This window comes from Zalophus californianus, chromosome 1 (genome assembly GCF_009762305.2).
Source record: "Zalophus californianus isolate mZalCal1 chromosome 1, mZalCal1.pri.v2, whole genome shotgun sequence".
In the NCBI taxonomy this organism is placed as follows: Eukaryota; Metazoa; Chordata; class Mammalia; order Carnivora; family Otariidae; genus Zalophus; species Zalophus californianus.
In genome coordinates, this window is record NC_045595.1 from 109,564,339 (window position 1) to 109,586,965 (window position 22,627).

The 22,627-nt window shown below is 41.3% G+C and overlaps 1 protein-coding gene across 7 annotated transcripts in view; it reads right to left on the minus strand.

Moving 5' to 3' along the window:
* The window catches only part of PLCH1 (phospholipase C eta 1), a 201,259-nt gene that overhangs the window by 26,068 nt on the left and 152,564 nt on the right, over positions 1-22,627 (minus strand). For all 7 annotated transcript variants that reach the window (XM_027586973.2, XM_027586971.2, XM_027586976.2 and 4 more), the window contains 4 exons: positions 18,794-18,914; positions 13,438-13,609; positions 9,713-9,820; positions 982-1,143 (listed from right to left, as the gene is read on the minus strand). In XM_027586973.2, the coding sequence (XP_027442774.1) occupies positions 982-1,143; positions 9,713-9,820; positions 13,438-13,609; positions 18,794-18,914 (563 nt within the window). The remainder of the gene's footprint in view (positions 1-981; positions 1,144-9,712; positions 9,821-13,437; positions 13,610-18,793; positions 18,915-22,627) is intronic.

Below are 22,627 nucleotides of genomic sequence, written 5' to 3' on the forward strand. Positions count from 1 at the left end.
ACTGGCATGGTTTCGTCTTCAAGGAATCTATAATCGAGTTGAGAAGACAGATATTGAGCAAATAATTGTATATGTGTTAAAACAAAAAAAAAAAAACCTTCAGAAAAGAGAAGCTGTAACAGGCTACCACGGACAATATAAAGGAGATAACTAACCTAATCCCAGGCCAAGGCAAGACTCATCTGGGGCATCACGGTGAAGCTGGAATTTAAAAGACTAAGTAGGAGTTAGCAAGAGCAGAGGTAGGAATGGAGTGTTCCGGGCAGAGAGGAAAGAACATGAGGAAGACAATGACATACAAACAGTTGTGATTGGTGGGACAACTGTGGGAAGCAGTGTGACAGGGAAAATGAGAAGATCTGAGAGGTAGATAAGGATGCAATGACACAGGTCCTTGAAAGCCTGGTTAAAGAGTTTGTAATTTATCCCAATCATAAAGAGAAGCCACTGGAGAATTTTGAGCAGTAGAGTTGAGTGACATGATTAGACTTACATTTTAAAACATCATGCTAATTTCAGAGTGGAGATCAGATTGAAGGAGGGCAAGAAAGGTCCAGGTGACAGTTGACATTGGCCTAGATGAGGACCCAGCCACAGACACGAGAAGCGGACAGATGGAAGACGCACTCAGGAGGTCCAGTCAATGGAGCATGGAGGATGACCGGCCGGGGTGGGGGGGGGATGCCGCACATGGTGGGCTCGAGCCTTTTCCCTCAGCTGAGCAGGCATGGGGAAGATGAGCCCGGGGCCACTGTGCTTTGTCCTGAGGGTCCCAGTGAAGCAGAATTTGAGTTACCCCTGCCCATCCACTTTTAACAATTTCTCACATCATTTTGCAATAGGAGATTTTCATTTTTCGAGCAATATGAGGAGAGAAACGGAAGAAATTGGAGAATTTCACAAATGACAAAGGATCAGAAACAGAATATGAGGTCCTTTCTTTTTCCTATTGAAGGGCAAGTACAAGAGGGAATTGTGTACCTGTTTTAGGTGTGCATTTAAGCCTTCGTGCGTGGCCTTGAGTAGAGCTCTCACTGTGAAACTATCAGGGTCTTCTTTGTCTCGAATTTGAGATTCTTTTAACAGCGACTCCAGTTTTTTCCTTATGAAAGATTCCACCTGATGCTCAGTGGTCCCATTATTCTGCAAAGAATTAAGCAATGGAAATTATTTCCCTTAAGAAACACGGAATGAGAACACAACCCTCATTCAAGCCAACGTTGCTTCTATAATTTGATTACCTTTCAATTACCTAAAGAAGTTAAGCACATTATACCATTTTAGTCTCCCCCCCACACACACACACTGATCCCCCCAAATAATGATTACTCTGACTATATTCAACCCTCGAGAACCTTACAAGGTCTTAACATTTTCATTTCAGAGATGTAGAATCTGATGTTCAGAGAAATTAAGTTGTTCAGGGTTACAAAGCTAGTAAGTAGCTGAGGCAGAATTCAAACTTAGGGCCCCTAAATCCTTCCCACCATGCTACATTGCACTTTCAATAGAGGGAAGGTGAAGGAGAGTTTTTGAAAACTAAGTTTTCTATATCTACATAGGTAAATTTGAACAAAAAATATGCTATTTTAAAAAAATCACTTCCTTCACTGAGGGGAAAAGAATGCTATGGAACTCTCTGGAATTGAGGATTATTCTGAGATAAAATTTCTTCCTATCTCTGATCCCAATGTATAACTAAAGGGATCTCACTACTGACCTGTGCCATGATTCATCATTAAAATTACTTTAAGATCAAAAATAACTTCAAATGTTTTGGATAATAAAGCTATGCTCGTATCCAGATGACAAACTCAGGCAATTTTTAGGTGATCCAGGGACACAGATTTCCTTTAAGTCTTTCTTAGCTTGGCTTTTGGGCCACCCTGCTCTGCCTGACCCCAGCAGCCCCGGGCTCCTCAGCTCCTTTCACGTCTCCCTAGATCCAGCACCCATCCTTAATTCTTCAGCCACCTGCTGGAAGCCAATCCAGCCACAGGGAAGGAAAGTGGTCCTCCTGCACGAGGACAATGCCTACATTCCTTAAACCAAAAGTTTAAGGCCTGTTTTCTACTGGCACATTTGTTACTAAGAGGTCATTATATGTAAACCCTGTAGAACCAGGCAGTTTTCTAGTAATGTCTTCTATTTTCACAGAATCTGGTAAGAGAGAAGCCACATAAATGCCCTACAGGAAATTTGGGGGAACTAAGCCTACATCAGAATAGGTAGCTGACATTCCCAGTATTAAAACCACATGCATGAATGTCTTTAATATACCCAGTTAACAAGGCACCTCACTTCACTGCAGGCCCTCAGGTTCTGCAGGAGATGCAAAGATGGGAAAGAGCTGATGTGCGGGGAGGCTCAGATGCTAGAGAGGCCTACGGAAGCACAGAGGCCAGTGCAACAGCAGTTCTGAGGAACACAGCACTCCCGCCCCAGTGACCAAGAAGTCCCCCAAGAAGAGGGGGAAGGGTCTGGGGGCTCTGCAACAGCAATGGAGACTTCCCCCTTATCCATAGCTCTGGCAGGGGTTTCCTAGTGCACAAGTTTACGGAAGAGGGGCCTGGCCGAGAAAGCTGGAAATGTCCTTTAGGGCCAGATGGCAGAGGTACTTGCAGGCAAGAGGTGGGCAGCTGCTGAGAGCCTCTGGGTAGCTAAGTGTCTGAGTAGTGTTTTAGAACTAATGGTAACCTGGCAGCCTGTGCAGAAAGAGGACAGGGGCCTAGAGAGGAAAAGCCTGACACCCTGGTTCCCACTACCAGCGCGAAGAGCCTAGGCCAGTGTGCCAGGAGCCGGGGAGGGATTTAACAAAGAGGAGAGCTAGCGAGCAAACTTCATTTTGTATACAACAAACCCATGGAGCTGCCTGCTCTATGCCAGGTGAGAAACATGACTAAAGCCCAACCCCACTGCCACAGAACCCTCGGTGTCACGGAAAAGACAAACACCTGAACGGCTGACGACACAAGCAGGTGTAAGTGACAGAAGTCAGGAGGATCACGGGCAGATAGAGGAGGGGCACCTCCCCCAGCCTTGGGAAGGCAGGAAAGACTTCCAAGAACAGAGGAAACCTGAGCCAAGCTTTGGAAGATGAGTGTATTCATTTCCTATGGCTGCTGTAACAAGTTACCACAAATCCAGTAGCTTACAACCACAGAAATGTATTCTCTTGCAGTCCTAGGGGCCGGAAGTATGAAATCAATGTGTCAGCAGAGCTAGACTCCCTCCTGTAGGAAAAGATCCTCCCCTTGCTTCCAATTTATGGTGGCTCCTAGTGTCCCTTGGCTTGTCAGCATAACTCCAGTCTCTGCCTGTTTTCATGTCGTGACCTTCTTCCGTGTGTCCCCGGCTTCTGCTGTGTCTCCTCTTCTTATGAGGACACTCATCATTGGATTTTTAAGGCCCACCTGGTTAATCCAGGATGATCTCGTCTCCACAGCCCTAACTTAATAACACCTACAGAGACTCCTTTTCCAAATTAGGTCGCATTCCTAGGTACCAGGGGGTAGGGCTTTGAACATATCTTTCGGTGGCCCCACATCAACCTCCTACAATGAGGGAGAGTTGATAATATGGCAGAGAGTAGAGGGACAGCATTCCAACATGAGTGAAAGTGTGCAGAAAACAAACAGTATCAGTAAGAACCAGTAACCACACGAACGTAGGGAAAAAAGCACAGGGAAATATAAAAAAAAGTAGCTAAGACTGTATATCGTGCTAAGGTTCACAAAGTACAGTCATATCATGATACTTCATTTGAGCTACCCAGTACCCTTGAAGGTAGCCTCTAGGGTTAGCCAAATTTAGTCATGATATAGAGGCAGAGAGATTCAAAACTTGTCCAAACGCACATGCCTAGGAAGTGGCCGAATAGGAACTTGAACCTAGGACTTCCGATTCAAAATTCTGTGTCTATTTCATCATATAATGCTGCAGCCATCCCTCTACTATGGTTACAGAAAAAGATAAATTCTTGAGTCAAAATAATCACAAGCAGGCTTATGTTTTGACAACCTACAGGACATCTGGGAAATACGTCCCCACAATCCCTCTGTGGGAAAGTGTAGGTTTCACCTAAGTTCAGAAGGAAGAGAATTCCAGGGGTCCAACTCCCAGCACATTGGATCCAGTGACCCAGAGCCTGGCAGGGGGCACGTCTGCTGGGAGGACCCCAAAAGAGAAGGCATGTGAGAGCACCCAGCACGCCCAGGTCACACAGACGGCCCCAAACCAACCTCAGTTCCCTTCCCTGGCTCAGGGCCGCACAAGTCAGAGATGGGGAGGAGATGAACTGTGGCCGCTATGCCCAGACACTGTCACAGGCAGCAAAGCAAGGCTGCACATACAAAGCCCTGCCAGCCGGTGCTGGAAATAATGGAGGCTTAATACAAAGGCTCTAATTATTCACTTCACAACCTCCAAACCCTGGGAGTTGCCGAAGGAATGATAGTACTGCCTGTTGATCCTTCCCTTCTCTGTGATTTACAGCACGAGAAAATTAGCAGCCGTGGAGAACAAATAAATGTGGGGCTGAGGTTTCATTAATGTGTTATCATTCCGTCCTGGAACCCAGAAGCACTGCTGAAAGAAAGCTGAGACAGACACTTAGCCCTGCGGCCTGTCAGCTAGTGTGCAGCCGCAGCTGGGACCACAGCGGAAAGCCATATGCATCTTGCTCTTTTGTTCCCTGAGCCAGGATGTTGCAGTTGGAGCGGGGGAGGGAGGGCGGTGGAGGAAGGATGTTGCAGCTGGAGCGGGGGAGGGAGGGCGGTGGAGGAAGGATGTTGCCACTGGAGGGGGGAGGGAGAGCAGTGGAGGAAGGATGTTGCAGCTGGAGAGGGGGCCGTGGAGGAAGGATGTTGCAGCTGGAGGGGGGGGGGCCGTGGAGGAAGGATGTTGCAGCTGGAACAGGGGAGGAGGGGGGCAGCGCATGTGCAGGAAGCAGCCCTTTACTATGGTTGGGAGTAGTTTCCACCAGAGAAGAAATCGGGGTTCCTAATTCCTATTTCTAAGAGGTCAATCTGTTCTAGGAATATCGACCAAAAATAGATAACTCACACAAATACATTCTTGATTGTTCTCCAGTGTGAAATCGAAGGACGGCTGGAAAAGCAGAGAGCCAGAACCACCCGCTACCACTCCAGACTGGGAAGCAAACCCTGCCCCAGACCAATTACGTGGGAATCTCTGGGCCAGGGCCTGGGCATTGGGAATTTTGAAAGCTCCCCTGTCATTCCAATGTGCAGCCAACACTGAGGACCTTTACTTTAAAACAAAACAAAACAAAACACTGGAATATCTCACCATCCCCAAATGCCTTTTTCCCCTGCCCCCAGGCTGAAATCTGGAGACAGGACAAGTTTTGGAATCTTTCTGCCTCTGCATGAGGGCCTTGAGCTTTCCCAGCCTGGTATCTGAGGGTCTTGGGCTAGAGAAGAGCTTCTCAGCGGTTCAAGTCTGTGCATTTACTCCTGTCCTCCACTGTCTCCTGTCTGCTCCTGCAGCTCCCTGAAAACACACTCCGCTCAAGGACCAGCTCGGGACTTACATTAGCAATAATTGTGCTGCTCCTGCTATTTCTTGTTACTAACAACATCTAATATTTATTGAGCACAAATCATGCGTCAGGAATGGTTCTGAGTTCTTTACAGGCTGTGAAAAAGTTGTCATGTGTTACTGTACAAGGGCTCATTTAAAACTTGTGGGAAGTCTTAGTGTTTATGAGCGTCACGTACAAGACAGAGAGCTAATATTTGTGCCTAAGAAGCTGGCTGAATATAGATTCACAGAGCACAAGAAAAAAGATAGTGAATAACTCAGTGAAGAAAAAAAAAAGCCATTGAAGTCAAAATACAGGGGTGCAAGTCCATAAGTCACACTGGCGTTAGAGGACCCCGTAAAGATGAATAACGGTGAGTTGGCCTCACTGAATCAAATTGGTTAGATAACTGTACTGTGGTTGAAAGGAAACTGTCCCCTGTGTCTTCAAGCTGTGTGATTCTTGAGTCACTGAACAACACCCTGGCTTTTCCATGGGGCTTATATATCATGGGCCAGATTTTCTCTATGGCTGAAGCCACAAAATCATACAAGGCAGAAGCTTAAAGGATTCAATTAATTCAACAACAGAGAGAATTTATTACACAAGCAAAAAACTTTCAGTGTGGTCTGAATCCCTTAGTTAGAAGTAACAGTAGGGACACCTGGGTGGCTCAGTTGGTTAAGCCTCTGACTCTTTGTTCTGGCTCAGGTCCTGATCTCCCGGTTGTAGGATTGAGCCCCACATCAGGCTCTGCACTCAGCACAGAGTCGGCTTCAGATTCTCTCTCCCTCTCCCTCCTGCCCACTCTCTTTCTTTCTGTCTCTCAAGTAAATAAATAAAATCTTAAAAAAAAAAAAAAGTAACAGTAGAGGGTGCCTGAGTGGCTCAGTTGGTTAAGCAACTGCTTCGGCTCAGGTCATGATCCTGGAGTCCCGGGATTGAGTCCTGCATCAAGCTCCTTGCTTGGCGGGGAGTCTGCTTCTCCCTCTGACTCATTCCCATCTCTCATTCTCTCTCTCAAATAAATAAATAAATAAAATCTTAAAAAAAAAAAAAAGAAGGAGTAACAGTAGACCAGGAGGAATAAGAAACCCTGTATGAGGGTCCTGCCTCCCATTCTGCTTCTAACATCAGGTAATGCAAGGGAACCTTAAGTCCTGCTTCTGACCTTTGCATTTGCTATTCTCTCTGCCTAGAATGTTCTTCCCCAGATATCCACATGGCTAACTCTTCACTACTTTCAGGTATTTGCTCTTCTGTTATCTTCTCTGTGAGACCATTCCTGGCCATCCTATCTAAAACTTCAGTGGACTCTTCACTTAGTACATACATGCATGCCCACGCACGTATGCCCCCCCCCACACACACTTTCTACACTCCTTCTCTCTCTTCTATAAAGATTTGCTTATTTTTATTTGAGTGAGAGAGAGAGAGAGAGAGAGAGAGAGAGAGTGCAAGTAGGGGGAGGGGCAGAGGGAGAGGGAGAGAATTCTTAAGCAGACTCCCCACTGAGCTCGGAGCCCACCTGAGGCTTGATCCCAAGACCTGAGATCACAACCTAAGCCAAAATCAAGAATCTGTCACTGAGGTACCCCTTCCCTCCCTTTTTTTTTCCTTTAGCACTTATCATTGCCTAGTACTTAAGCAGATTACTTATTTGTTTTATTTCTTGTTCATCCTTCTCTTCTCCCATTAATGTGTAAACTTCATGAAGGCAAAGATTTTTGTGTTTTGTTTACTGATAGGTGCCCAACACCTACAACGTGATGGCTGCATTTCCAAAAGGAGATGCTCAGTAAAAATGTGTTGAACGTGCCCATGAACCTTGTGTAAGCCTCATGAGAATTAGTGATCTGGTGTTCATGAATGCTAAGCTAAAATTTTTATTTATTGCAATAATTCAGACATAATTTGTAAATCCAACCACAGTCTGTTAACTTAAAACTGAGGTTAAGAACTCCTCTAAGGTAATTATTGGTTTCACATAAGCTATGCACACACAGTACATCCTCTTTTGCAAAAATGTGATCAGGCAATTTGCATTCGACACTCAGATAAGCATCTGAGCCCTGTGCTGACAGTAAGACTATAAATTGACTGATTACCGAATAACACTTTGGCTTTCTAAACACAGCTTTGCCTTTTCTCAGCAGAGCTCAAAAAAAAAAAAAAAAAAGGAGCTTAAAAATAGGAAAAAAAGGAGTCAAAAAAGTGGAGTAAAAACTTTATATATTTCCACTAGAATATTCGTTCCTTTATGTATATTCTCTCCTAGAGTCTAACAAAGAAATGCCTGTAAAACTTTACAATTCAGGTGCTCTTTGCTTTTACTAAAGCCCAGATCAAAGAATCCAAATGAAAGATTGTATCTATCTTTACAGAATCATGTTCTGAACTATCTCCCTGTGTGGCTTCCTAGAAACCTACCAGGAGGCTTTGAAGCTAGGAGGAAGCAGCTGGATATTTTCACAGGTGAAGTTAGTGATTTGTTTCCATAAAACTACAGCGAACTCTCCTTTATAATTACAGATACTTAACATGAAAAGTTAGGAGCTCACTGATATTAGAGGAAAAATTATATAACTGGGTGGATTTAGAAACCAGAACAACTTGGGTTTCACTCAGAGCAATAAATGACTACATTGTGATAGTACCTAAATTTCCACTACTCATTTTCCCTAAAAACAGCATTCCCTAACTATATACCTTAGTCAAGCCTCTCTGTTCCCTGCTTTCAAATGATAGACTACTCTGAAGCTGGCAATCAAGAGATTTTGGAAATAAGATGCCAAGATAATGAAGATCAGAAACAAAAATTTGGTTTATAAAATAAAGCTTAAAAAATAGAGCTACATTATCCATAATTGCATATAAGTAATAACAAAAATAGTAAATATCTGGGAGGGGAAAAAATAAACAATTTAATATATTAACAATTTCACTTATGTAAATCTATTTAGATTAATTTTCTGCGACCATAGCCCTATTAGTGGTATTTCACTGAGCTAATATAAACTATTAAAAGACAACAGATGAATACAGATGGCAATTATTCCTTTTCAATTCAAGCTGCATGTTTCCCACTTCATCCTTTTTAAACTGCATTAAAGCCAAGGAAAAAGTGTCTAGTGAGAGGTCAGCTGTCATTATACTCATGCCCACTTTGTAATAATGCTGGCTCCCTTTGATAACTACAGGAAGCCATATTAGTTACTACTATATACTACAAAGAGAATGGACTGTTTTTAGTAATATAATAAATGAATTCAGGGCAATGATGCAAATTAGAAGATTTTATACAAAATTTCTCTGTTTTTTAGAGGGAAGAGTAAGTCCTGATCTCTACAGAAATACCACTTTTCCATAGAAATGAAATTGCAAACCCTATAACAAACTAACGTGAAGGGGTGCTACTCTCAGGCTGTCATGTGACCCTGACAATCATATGAGTTGTAGAGGTGGGGGAGGGGCAAGAAATCCTAGCCCCGCCAAGGAGAGATGGAGGAGGGAGTATCTCTTTAGGCTCTACATTTTTCCTCTAGGTTTGCATTTGCTTTAGATTACCTGGTCAAATGATGCTTTTCTACAAAGGCAGAGCCTTGATCTAAGACAGGGTTCTGAAGGATCATGAAGATCCTATGCAACTTTATCTAAAATGCGGCAAATTATAAGATTTAGCCAAGAGTCCCATTTCTGGAAGAGCTTGGAAATCCTGATTCAAGGTACATTTTCTTAGGGCAAGGATGGGCATCCCTAGAGAAGCAGACCACATAGAGCTGTGTTCTGCAAGCCAGCCTTGACAAGCAGCCTAGTGTGAACTAGACTGCTAGCAGGAGGCAGAGGAGAGAATGCTAAAGCCAGTTTATTTCATCAAAGACCATGACATTTCCAACAGCAATTTGAGTTTTGACAAAGCTGTAACAGGAGAGGATTGATCCCTAGAGGGAGGGTCAGATCGGTTAATCATGAACATTCCTTCCAACTGTAAAACACAAAAATCCTTGACTCAATGAGCATCTGAGTGTCTATGTGCCCCCAAACAAAGCAACTTTCAATAAATATTCCTTTTGCACCACAGCCACCATATTGTGAGGATTCCAACACGGCAGCAATTTTTACTGCAACACACTGAGGGTAAAAATTGTAACTAAATCTGTAACTCACATAATGGAGCTTGAACTTGCACTCATCTTCAATTTCATCTGCGCTGTCTTCGTCGGAAACCTCCCCCTCCTCTGCATCATCCCCAAGATGATAAGGCAACTTCTTGCCCTGAAAAGGAGCAACACACCCAATTTAAAAATGACAATAGTGTAGATGTCTGCTGTCTGGGGCAGGTTCACTGGATTGGTAGCATCTATTTCATGTGCCTACACTCTAGCCCCGAGAGGCTACAGAAGCAAATGTCCAGCATTTTTGGCCACTATGAGGGGATTCCTTAAAATACAGGGATGGAAAAGGATGGAAGGATGTTCATAAGCCCGGCAGCCAAAAATAATGATGAGTTTCTAAATATCATCCCAGGCTGCTATCCAGGCTGCTGTTCTCTAAACTCAGACCCTAGTGACTTTTAGTATTCCCGCTCTCCACACCATCACTGGCCTTCTTCAGCATGCTGGATTTTCCCTCGCCCACTCCCACCCTGCCCAGGATCACCAGCATAGTAAGGTTTTCAGAGAACTCTCTGTCCCTATTTTCCTGTACCTTCCCTGATTACCCAAAGCTCTTGACCCTGGGTCCTTAGAACAGCGATAGTTTCAAAGCTGATTAAATCATTTACATAATGAAAGCTAGATCTATATTAAGACTCCAAACTCTTGGGGTTTGGATATTTAAATTTTTCTTCTTTATTTTCTCCAACTTACAGAGGGTCGTTTATAGGATTAAAAGGATGAGATTTAATTTTCCGTTGTACTGATATGTATATATTTGTACATGCTATCTGCAAAGTGAAAACTACACTTTCTTTTTCACATGAACATGTTTAGAGATAAACAGATGTAGATATATGGATATATACATACCTATATTTCTAAGTAAATGTGGCAGAACATTTTTTCACTTCCTCCCGTGTATCATTAATAACAAAACAGCTCAGAATTAAAGTATTTATGTCTCTATATTATTTGAAGTCTTTTCTAATACGGAAGGCTTCTATAAAATGAATTTATTTTTCTTTATTTGAGAGGGCACTAGAGAGTCGCTATGTTAATATAGCAGCACCAGAAATAGGGACTCAACTAAGCGGTTGACATGTTCAGGAACATATAGACATCAAGTTAACAATCTCCTTCATTTATTCACCACCAACTACTTATCCAGAGTCTCTGTTTTGGGCACAATGACAGACAACCAAGATGGACCTGTACCCAAGACATTTAAAATGTAATGACAGCAATTCCCTCTTTTGAAATAGAACAAAGCCAACATATTTTATAAATGTAAAGCAGAACAGAGCTAACAAATATGAGAAGTAACATCCACAAGGAAGGAGTAACAATCCTTGAATAACAGAAACAGTTCTGATACCACCAAATGTAACTGTGATGGGTACGCAGTGATGAGCTGATAGGGCAGCCGTACCCAGCTTTGCCCCCCCTTCATGTACGTGTGGTGGTGGGTGAGAGAACAGAGAAAGAGAAAGCTTCCTGCTCTGAGCATCCACAGGTGCCCTAATTTTCCATCCATCTAAAACTGAATTAAAAGACATGAGGGCCATATTTTTTTCCAACTCTTCCACATTCCTGGTTCTCAAAAGATAGTTTATCCAGGCAGATAGGAAGAAAAGCAATGCAACAGAACACTTTCTTAATGCTTCTAAATCAATAGTTACACCTAAGGGAAATCACAGAATAAATTAAGGCAGAACTTAATATGACTCAAGGAACTTAGTTGTGGTCCAGTTGATATAAACAAAGAATGCCCAGGTATCTTTTAGGGGTCTCTTTCTGATCTACAGACTATTGCATGCAGGAGTTACCAAGAATTAATTTAATTGGTCCATGATACATGGAAATATTGTGAGAGGCTGGAACCATAGCTACCACTCAGCTCCAAGCTGCATGACCCAAGGAGTGTGGTAATGACCCTATGATTTGCATCCGTAAAAAGTAAGAGGCTTGGACCAGATAGCTACAGTTTCTTTCAGCAATAAGAGTCTAGGGAAAACTACTAAGTTTGTTATCATTTTTGTTCAAAAGCAACTTTTTATTTGCTTTTCAGGAGATAGGTGTGTATATATATATGGTTGGAAAGTATGTGTATTATAATAATAAACAACTTGTCAATCTCTAAAGTGGTAAGGAGCCACTAAAATGGTGCCTTTGGACCAAAGATTGCTCCTAAAGGGATGTAGGAAAATCAGTTCCTTTGTTTTTGCTTCAAATGGAAATGCATTGGCCCATAGATCTGGGCGATCTCCTTAAAGTCTGAAGAACGCTGCTACTAGCAAATGAAGCTTAAATGCCTTGAAATGCTCGCAGTCCATGCTGTTGCCACTCCTCCCAATAAGTGCCCAAGATCATCTGGTCCTGGTGTACCCTGGTTCCCATAAGCCCTGGGACATTCTATGGCAAATGGCTCAAAGTCCAATTATGCAGAAGGGACTCAATTCCTATTAAATATCTACCTTAACTTCCACTGTCCAAAAGGGAAGTATTTCAACCACATGGACTTACTCTGCATTTAACCTTCTGACTGCTGGCTCAAAACTACAGGAAACATGGAAACATTTACAAAGCTATTAAGGTGACATTTAGCTTTTTAACCCAGCAATCAGTTTTTACCACAGAGGAGTTTGTTTTAGCAAGACTTCAGGAAAATTGACCTTAATGTTATCTCCTACATTATTTGGAGCTTTTGTTCAAAATGGTTTCACACATACAAATGCCCGACAATACCTCTTTGATGGATTCAGTCTATAATTCTCACGTAACTGACAGAAAAATAGGTTTTGACCAATTCCAAAGAGTACTCCACATCTTTCCCATTTGCTGCCCTCCCTTCGAGCCCCTGTTAAAGTATTCCTAGGAAATTACACTGTTTGACTTTCTTACGCCTCCTTTGTGATATTTGATTTTTTGATACACATTTCTTTTCAGTAAAATGTAACCCAATTTGGATATTAATACCCTGCTGCTCTTCCTTAGATCTTTAGTCTCAAAATAATACGACTATCCAAGATGGACTTAGTCCAAACACACAAAATTAACTGGAATTAAGTAAAATCACAAAGTCAGCCATGTGAGATCTCAACTGTTTTTTCTGGCTATTCTTTGTATTAATAATATCCACGGCAGATAGTAAATTTCCTCCCTCAGAAAATCCATTCATAAAATGTCATTCTATTCACCTACTGCTCCTTCGCATACACACGAGTCCTGTGGGGCATTATGTCCGTGCCTGGGAAGCAAGCTCTTCTCACTTACATAACCAAGGCTGATCAACTGTAAAGACTGTTGTCTGTTCTTTCTTTTTCTCTTTTCTTCTTTTGACGGACAGTTATTGGAGCTTGAAGTGGGGGAGAAGAATCTGAAAGAAATACTTTCAGATATGGACACCAAGAGCCTCCTCTTCCTCTGTACCCCCTGCACCTACACATCTATTTCTCGCCAGGGTAAACTCTTACAGACTAAAATAGTAAACACTTGGCTTACAGTATTGATCTCCTCCCTTCACAAAAACAAATCCCAGAATACGTGATCCGTGAATAACAAGCTCTTTCTGAAGGTACAACTACCAATAAAGTGCAACAAGATGCATAAACAAATCTAGATGATCCTTCATGGATTGACTCTGTTGTTCTCTTGATAAACCAGTTTTTAGTCCTTAAGGGAGGGAGGGTTTCGTTGGTCATGAATGCCTTTTACGGCATTCCTTGAGGTAATTACCTTCACTAGGATTTTGCCTTTCAAACTTTGAGGGCTTGGAAGCTGCTTGGTCTCTCCTGTGTCTACAGATGACAGGTCCAGTTTGTCTCCAAATATTCCTTTCAGGTACTGAGCAATCTTCCTCTGTTGCTGGACACTGCAGTGATTCTCAATGGACAGGATGACCGGGAACCTAGGAGCACAGCAACAGATTCTAAAGGCATCACATACAGGCAACTCGCAGGGGTGTTTGAACATCATTCTACATTCATTATGTTCTTACAATCCTAGTGACAGTATTTGTGAGAACCATGATGATTAAAATGAGAAAGATGGAAGGTGCATTCTTTTTTTTTAGATTTTATTTATTTATTTGAGAGAGAGAGAAAAAAAAAAAACAAGAGGAGCAGCAGGCAGAGGGGGACACAGGCTCCCCGCTGAGCAGGGAGCCTGATGCAGGGCTCGATCCCGGGACCCGGGGATCATGACCTGAGCCAAAGACAGACGCTCAACCGACTGAGCCACCCAGGTGTCTCATGGAAGATGCATTTTCTAAGAAATGCTGCCAACCAAATATATTTTGCCAGGCATAATGGCTGAACAAAACAAAACCATGTGGGATGACTTCATTTAATATTTTGCATTTAAAAAAGGGCACATACATTATATCTCTTTTAAAAGAAAAAAAAAGAAACAATTTTAAGAGAGATAAGCCTAAAGAAAGAAAACTCATATAACGTAATTTTGTCTTATTTATTCAAAAATCTAAAGGAAGCAAAAATAGATAATGGGGAAAGATAATCTCTTCAATAAATGGTGCTGAGAAAACTGGACAGCAGCATGCAAAAGAATGGAACTGGACCACTTTCTTACACCATACACAAAAATAAACGCAAAATGGACTAAAAACTAAAATGTGAGCCCTCAAACCATAAAAATCCTAGAAGAGAGCACAGACAGTAATTTCTCTGACATCACCTGGATCAACATTTTCCTAGATATGTCTGAGGCAAGGGAAATAAAAGCAAAAATAAACTCTTGGGACTCCATTGAAATAAAAACCTTTTCCACAGTGAAGGAAATCATCAACAAAACACAAGGCAACCTACTAAATGGGAGAAGAGATTTGCAAGTGATATATCCAAAAAGGGGTTAATATCCAAAATATATAAAGAACTCATACAACTGAACACCAAAGGCCCTCCAAGAAATCCAATTAAAAAATGGGCAAAGGACCTGAATAGACATTTTTCCAAAAAAGATATACAGATGGCCAACAGACACATAAAAAAATGCTCAACTTCACTATCAGGGAAATGCAAATCAAAACCACATGAGATATCACCTTACACCTGTCAGAATGGCTAAAATCAAAAACAAAAGACAAAACAAGTGTTGGTGAGGATGTGAAGAAAAGAAACCTTCATATGCTCTTGGTGGGAATGTAAACTGGTGCAGCCTCTGTGGAAAACACTATGAAGGTTCCTCAAAAAAGTTAAAAATAGAAATACCATACGATCCACTGCTGGGTATTTACCCAAATGAAAACACTAATTCAGAAAGATATACGCACCCCTATGTTTATTGCAGCATTATGTACAATAGCCAAGATATGGAAGCAACTTAAGTGTCCATTGCTTGATAGACAAATGGGTAAGGAAGATGTGGTGTGTGTGTGTGTGTCTCTCTCTCTCTCTCACACACACACACACACACACACAATGGAATATTACATATTACATACACGCATCCATAAAAAAGGATGAGGTTGTGCCATTTACAACAACATGGATGGACCTAGAGGGTATCATGCTAAGTGAAATAAGACTGAGAAAGACAAATGCCATATGATTTCACTTATATGTGGAATCTAAGAAGAAAACAAATGAATAAACAAACAAAAAGCAGGGTCAGAACTATAAATACAGAGAATAAACTAATGGTTGCCAGAGGAAAGGGGGATGAGGAGCTGGGCTAAGCTGGGTGAAGGGGAGTGGGAGGTACGGGCTTCCAGTTATGGAATGAATAAGTCATGGGAATAAGAGGTACAGCATAGGGCACATAGTCAGTGGGATTGTAATAACATTGTATGGTGACGGTAGCTACACTTGTCGTGAGCACAGCATAATGTAGAAACTCATCAAATCACTATGTTGTACACCTGAAACTAATGTAACATTGTGTGTCAACTATACTCAAATAAAAAAAAATAAGCTTCAGGATAAAAACTTAGGTAAATTCAATTTAAAAAATGTCTAAAAATATCTAACAGACCACAGAGTACCATTAAGTATAGATATTTAAAAATATATTATCCGCCCCCAGCTTGAAAATCACTATTGAGGATAAAACAGCATAATGGAATTTCGTGATTTATGGCATCCTATGCCAAGCATTTCAAAATTGTTTGGATAGAATTTTATATACTAGTCTTTACTTTCAGAAAGGAAAAAAAAGTCAAGCATTCACTCTCCCCCAGTCCTCCTGTGCAGAGAATGTGAAACCCAAGTAGACTGATTACCAAAGACAGCCTCCGGAGTTGGTGGCCAAGGCAGAAAGGGAACTCGGCCTGATCACTGATCTTACTCTTCTTCTGACGTTGTTTTTTCTTCAGAGTAAGAAATTATTTCAAATTTAGCTTGTTGTTTTTTTCCTACTTTTCTGTCATATGTCTTCTGAAGTAATAGGCCAGATATATTTTCCAGAGCATATAAACCAATATTTAAATTGGCTAATATATCTATGTAGAGAAAAAAAATTTTACTTCTGGGCTTGTATGACAGCACTTGCTTCACAGGAGGGCCTATGACTTCCTGAAATTACATCCTTTCTTCATTAGTAAAACCTGATGCCAGAGGTAATAGAAAAGATGAACCTTTGTGGCCGGAGTGGGTTACCTTACTCCAATCTGTTTGCTCTTGTGTCCACATGGGTTTCACCCCAGAATGTTAGAAAGAGAGAAAAACAACAACAAGCTAGCTAGAGATTGTCTGTGCAATCACATCAAGGTGTTCTAACGGTGGGTTTTTAAATTAGCCATCTGTTTGTAAAAAGCCTATTAGGATCTAAAGATACTCAACATAAAGCTGTGCTTCTCAACAGGGGACAAGGGAGGCCATGAGGTCCGGCTTCCCAAATAGATATTTGTCAACGTTTCTGGTGGTCACGATACGGGGCGGAGGGTGCAGGGAACGCTACTGATAATTTAGTGTGGAGAAGTCAGGACGCTGTAACCTTCTTAGAATGCACAAGACAGTTCCCCACAACAAAGAATTATCTGGTCCAAAATGTCAATAGTGCCAAGGCTGGGAAACCCAGGTATTAAGAAGGCCTAAGAAAGAAAAGAAAAAGACTGAACTTTTAAAATGTACTAGACAAGCGTATCAACTTTTCGTTTGAAGTGCTCTTCTCCTAAGTATTCCTAAACACGAAGTAAAGCACCGGCAAGTCATCAGAGGATGCTCCAAGGTGGCAGGGCTTTTCAACACCCAACTTCACATTTTGGAAAACAATGGCAAAATCACTTCATCGACTTTGCTAAAACTAGTAGCAATCAGGGTAGAAAAGACCCGTCAGATTTCAGTACTTGGGATGCTTGTATGTAGCAGACACCATAAACCAAACCTGCCATGCAGCACGCATCTCTCATTCCAACACCATTTTAGCCTCATGGTTAATAAATAAGAAGACCAAATATTAAAAATTTTAAAGGCTACTAACTTTTATAACATTAATTTTATGCAATTGTAATTGTTTCTTTTAATTCAAAAAAAGTCATTTATTTGACTTTATATACATAGCTGTCTGGTATATTGCAGGCACCTGCTAGGCAATAAGGAATGAATAAGACATAGCCCCCTAGTTCCAATGAGGTCATGGTCTTAAAGACTCAAAAGAAGGCAGAAAGCCAATAGTTATAACAGAGTGCTATATAGATATAATAGAAATATGCTCAGGGTGCAAAGAACAGAGAAAGGAGCATTTAAATCAGCTGGTGTATCAGTAAGTTTGCCAGAGGGACAATGCCTAAGCAGTCTTGAAGGATGAATAAAGATTAGGCAGGTGGAATAATGGGAAGAATGTGCCGGGCAGAGAGAACAGCACATTGAGGTAGGGAGTTGTGAAAGAACTGGGGTCACTAGGGAATCCAAGAGACAACAAAGGCAAAATCCTCCATCTCTGTGGAGCAATGGTGGAAGAAGACCCTGGAAGAGAAAGAAGAAGCCAAGCCCTGAAGGGCATGGAAGACATGACTGTGCCACAGGGAGCTTGTGAAGGACTTTAAGACATACAACATCATACTTATGTTTTCAGAAAGGAAAATATTGCCCTGTGTGGAGGATGACCCAAAGAGAAATGAAAATGGAGAGAAGGCAATGGAGTCAAAAGATAATTTAGGAAGTAGAATTGATAAGAACTGACTGAATCTAGAATGGCTCAAGTTTTGGCTAAGACACTGGTAGACAGTGCTACCCCTAACTAAACGGAAATAGAGCCAGAGGAGGTTTGGCAGAATGAGATGCTGAGTTCAATTTGGGATGTGAGCTCTGTGATGGCAGGAGTCTTCTCTTTTGTTCAGTGCTGTGGTTCCCTGCACCTACTGCAGTATGCCTGGCTTAGAGTAGGCACCATTAAATACCTGAAGAAATAATGACATTTGTTGATTTTGAGGTTCCTACGGGATACTCAGATGGATTTTTACAAGGAATTTTTCTACATAGGTCTGAAACTGAAGGGGAAGTTCTGGACATATAATTAAATAACCCAAAAGTAGAACAATGGCAATAACTTAAGAAATAGTGATTATTAGAGGAATGAGGAAATGGAATAGAAGACCATAGGCCAAAAAAAGAGTGAGAAGCAATGACAGCATAGAGGGGAATGTTATAGTAGAAGCCCCAAGAAAGCAAGTATTGAGGAGAAAAGAGTGATCATTATCCAATGCCAAGGAAGAGTAAAGCGACGCAAGGATGCTGGACACTTCAGTATATATAGGACACCCAGCAAGTCTGAAAACCTAGCTGTTACTATTTTACTGTAGTGTAAAATAATATCAATAACCTATTTATCGTGTATAGTAACCTATGTTTCCAAAGTTTATGAACACTCTGTAGAAATGAGGTCAGTCTTTGCAAGAACATGCTTCCAGGAGGCAATGTCTTGAGAGAGAATGGGCTAAGAAATAAATGGAGCATGAGAAATTACAAACATGGAGCCCATATTACTTGCTCACAATGTTTGGCTGGGAAGAAAGGAGAGAACTAGGGTCATAGAAAGGGAGATGAGGACTCCAAGGACGGGTGTGTAGTGCTGTAGTTGTGGTACATCAGCCAATGCTCTGTGTGCTAGCTTAGCAGCCAAGTGTTGCTGTACTTACTCATTCTTCACAAAGGCGTGCTTGTCGATCGTCTCCACAACATCTCTGAAGAGAATTTTTGAAGTCAGAGTATAACCATGGTGGACCACTGGCTCTCCATCTGGGCCATCCCAACAGTCAACTGACAAAAATAGAACTTTATATCAACAACGCAAAGCTTCTGGTGTCTGCTAATATTTCGGGAACTATCAGACCAATATTATTTTACATTTATTATTTAAGATTATACATGTTATGATCATGACAAAGATATCAGACAGAGAGATGGGTGTTCTGGCATATTTATCAGAATAAGGAATTAAAGATAATAAACGATTTGAGTGCTTATAGTTAACAAAGATGTCATATTCACAAGCAACCTAGCATTTCCTAAGAACGCTCATTAGAAATCCATCTAAATCCAATCAAGTATGCCCAAGGATAGTGATACTTCTTAACAGGTTGTTTTTCTGATGTCACTTCTTCATTTTCAGTTTACTAAAGTCTTTTAGTAAATTGCAGTGACCCTCTCAAATCAATAACAGAGTTTTTCATTACTGTACACTTAAACTCATTATGTTTCTATTCAATTTTCACTTTATAAATTCTACAGTAGCTATAAAATAACAATGACTTCCTAAGTTCAAATCCTCAGGTCCTGCCAAGATTTATGTGAATATGGGCAAATGATTTAATCATTTAAAGACTTGCTTTCCCCCACTGATAAAAGGAAATAATGGTCGAATTTGCTTCGTAAATTTGAGTGATGACTATGTAAAGCTGCTTATAATACTGCACAGTACATAGCAATTGTGATTGTTATTGGTAATATTGATATTGCTATACGTATAGACAGCCTCACTGGTTCCCAGCTGCAGAAAGACAACCCCCACCATCCACCCCGACTTAAGAGTTTGCCTTCCTTGCTTTACACTTGACCACGAGCCTGGTTTCTCAAAACAATGCTTTCACCATGTTGTTCCTTTGCTCAAAAGTCTACTCAACACATAACACAGCATCCAACCCATATACAGCATGTACTCAGTAGATACATGTTGAATTTATTAATACCCTACAGCAGCTCCTGCCTGCTTAACCCCAAGGTCTCTATCTTTTGGGCTAGAGACTGGCTAGCAGTTCACTCAGCCTGTTATCCACTTTCGCCCTAGCACGCAGCTGGACTACACTGCCCAACCTTCCCTTGCCATGGGATGTAGACATTGAAATGCAGGCAGAAATTATGTGCACCACTTCCAGGTCTGATTTGTGAAAACTTTCCCTACACATTCATCCATACTCTCTCTTCTTTTGCTATCTCTGCAGAAGACATGTGCTGGAGATGGCATGAGCCTAGACCCTAAATCATCACGTGAAAGATTCACCTATTAAGGACACCTATTTTGGACTTTATAATAAGCAAGAAATAAATTTCAGTTGTTTTAAGGCACAGAGATTTTAGGTTTAACTCTTAAAGGAACTTAAGTTGCCATAATACCCTAGCTCCTGTCTGACAAGTCAACCTTATTTTCTCCTACACCTTACACTCACAGACGTGTTCTTCCGTTAGGCAAGTTTCCTCACATACAACCAACCCTACCTCCACGACTCTGCTTCTTTCATTTAGGGTCAACCAAAAGGCCCTCTTTCACTTCCCTTATCTAAATCCCAATCAAGGCTAAGCTAGGATCCCGCAAAGAATCTTGCCAGCTCTCATGACATTGCCCTTCCATATAGCATAGTCGGGCAACTCTGCCTGCCAGAGCTGAGAAAGGTCACAACTCTAGATCTTACTGCTATGAATTTTCCCAATTTTTAAATATTGGCAATTAATCCATTTTTTAAAATCACAAATATGAGCCAAACATTCTGCAGGCTGGATTTGGCTAATGGAATGCCAGTTAAAACTTTGACTTTTAATTAGGGCCAGACAGTTCATGACCACACCTGTTCTTTATTTTAAGTAGTACCTTCCTCATACGTGTGCTTTGTATATTATATCAGGAAATGGTATGTCCTTTTTTTTTTCTAAAACTTTCAAGCTGTTCACCATAACCCTAATAGGCTTTGATGGTTAATTTTATGTGTCAACCATGCTAGGCTAAAATGCCTAGTTATTTGATCAAACACCAGTCTAGATGTTGCCTTAAAGGTATTTTTTAGATGTGATTAACATTTAAATCAGTAGGCTTTGGGTAAAGTTACTCACTCTCCATAAAGTGGGTGGGATTCATTAACCAGTTGAAGGCCTTAAGAGTAAAGACTCCCAGGTGCCTGGGTGGCTCAGACTGCCTTCGGCTCAGGTCATGATCCTAGAGTCCCTGGATCGAGTCCTGCATGGGGCTCCCTGCTCGACGGGGAGTCTTCTTCTCCCTCTGACCCTAGCCCCTCTCATGTGCTCTCTCTCATTCTCTCTCAAATAAATAAATAAAATCTTTAAAAAAAAAAAGAGTAAAGACTCCCATTTCCTGAAGAAGAAATTCTCCTCAAGCCTGTAACATCAACTCCTACCTAAGGCTCCAACCTCCTCGCCTGCTATACATATTTCAGACTTGCAAATCCCCATGATCATGTAAGCCAATTTCTTAAAATTGACCCAATCTTTCTTTCTCTCATGTATATGAGAGAGATCCTATTAGTTCTGTTCCCTAATAAGTTACCTATATTACAATTAAACATTGGCTGTTAAATTATCCTTGGGGGAAAAAATGGAAAAGATAAAAGGAAAACAAAACTTTCAAGGTTAACACCACAGGAATATAGGAAACAAACTTTAAAGATGCTGTTAAGAAGATCAAAGCTTTTGGGATACTAAAGTAACAAGTTGCACTATTCCTTTGGGCCTACAAATGAGGTCAAACGTCTCAAAGACATTTCCTAAGAGGAGAAGCTCCATCCATCTTTTGACATGGACTTGACATTCTTTCATTTGTCCTTGGATAAAGGTATGGAAAGAAGGAACAGATATTTCAAAGTATGGAATTTGAATAATTTAGACCCTGAGTTGGCCCCCTTGTGGAGGAAAAAGGGCATAACAGGCTTTCTCATAAATGAACAACGTCCTCGCAAAAAGAATGATGTAGACCAGGCAATGCCATGCCCGTTTGATTCTCACGTATACATAAAAGTAGCTCTTAAAACTACGTTGGTCATGAAAGGAGGTGCTCTTCTGCTAGCATTTATAACATAGGCAGAATACCTGTAGTCGAGGATGGTTCTTCTAATGCTCACTTTTTAGATCTATTTCATCACCTGTCTGCTAAACGAGGATAACACTACCAAATGGTAACTGGCATCCTAACACATGGCAATCATAGCCAAGTTCAAATGACAGTGAAGGTTCCTGTAAGAGCTCATGCTGTAATGGAAATTCCTCTAACAAATTCCCCTAGCCACAAAATTACCAGGGGCCAGTTTTTCAATCACATCACCTATTAGAGGCCCCCGAAAGCACCCTGACAAAGCGTTGGTCAGTTCTGCAGGCTAGCCAAGCAGCTAACATGACAGCTTTTCATAATGGAACTTAAAAGCGTTCCATCCTGATAGCGCTTCCAGAGATAACAGGAAAGGTTGTAAACCGATTATAGCAGTGATGCGACATCAGTTCCATAATGACGGTGAAAAATCCCCTGGACAGAACATCCATATTTATCAGGCAACTTGGGCTGAAAATCAAGGGAATGAAAGGCCATGTAAAAAATGTTATCCAGTTTATTTGCTGACAAACCCACTTCACCAAAAAAAGACTTATTAGTCTTCCCCAAGACACTATATATATCCTGACCAAGGATATTCCTCAGCTGAACTAATGGAGACGGAAAATACAACATTATCAAAGCAGAAGCTCAAAAGCGGAGA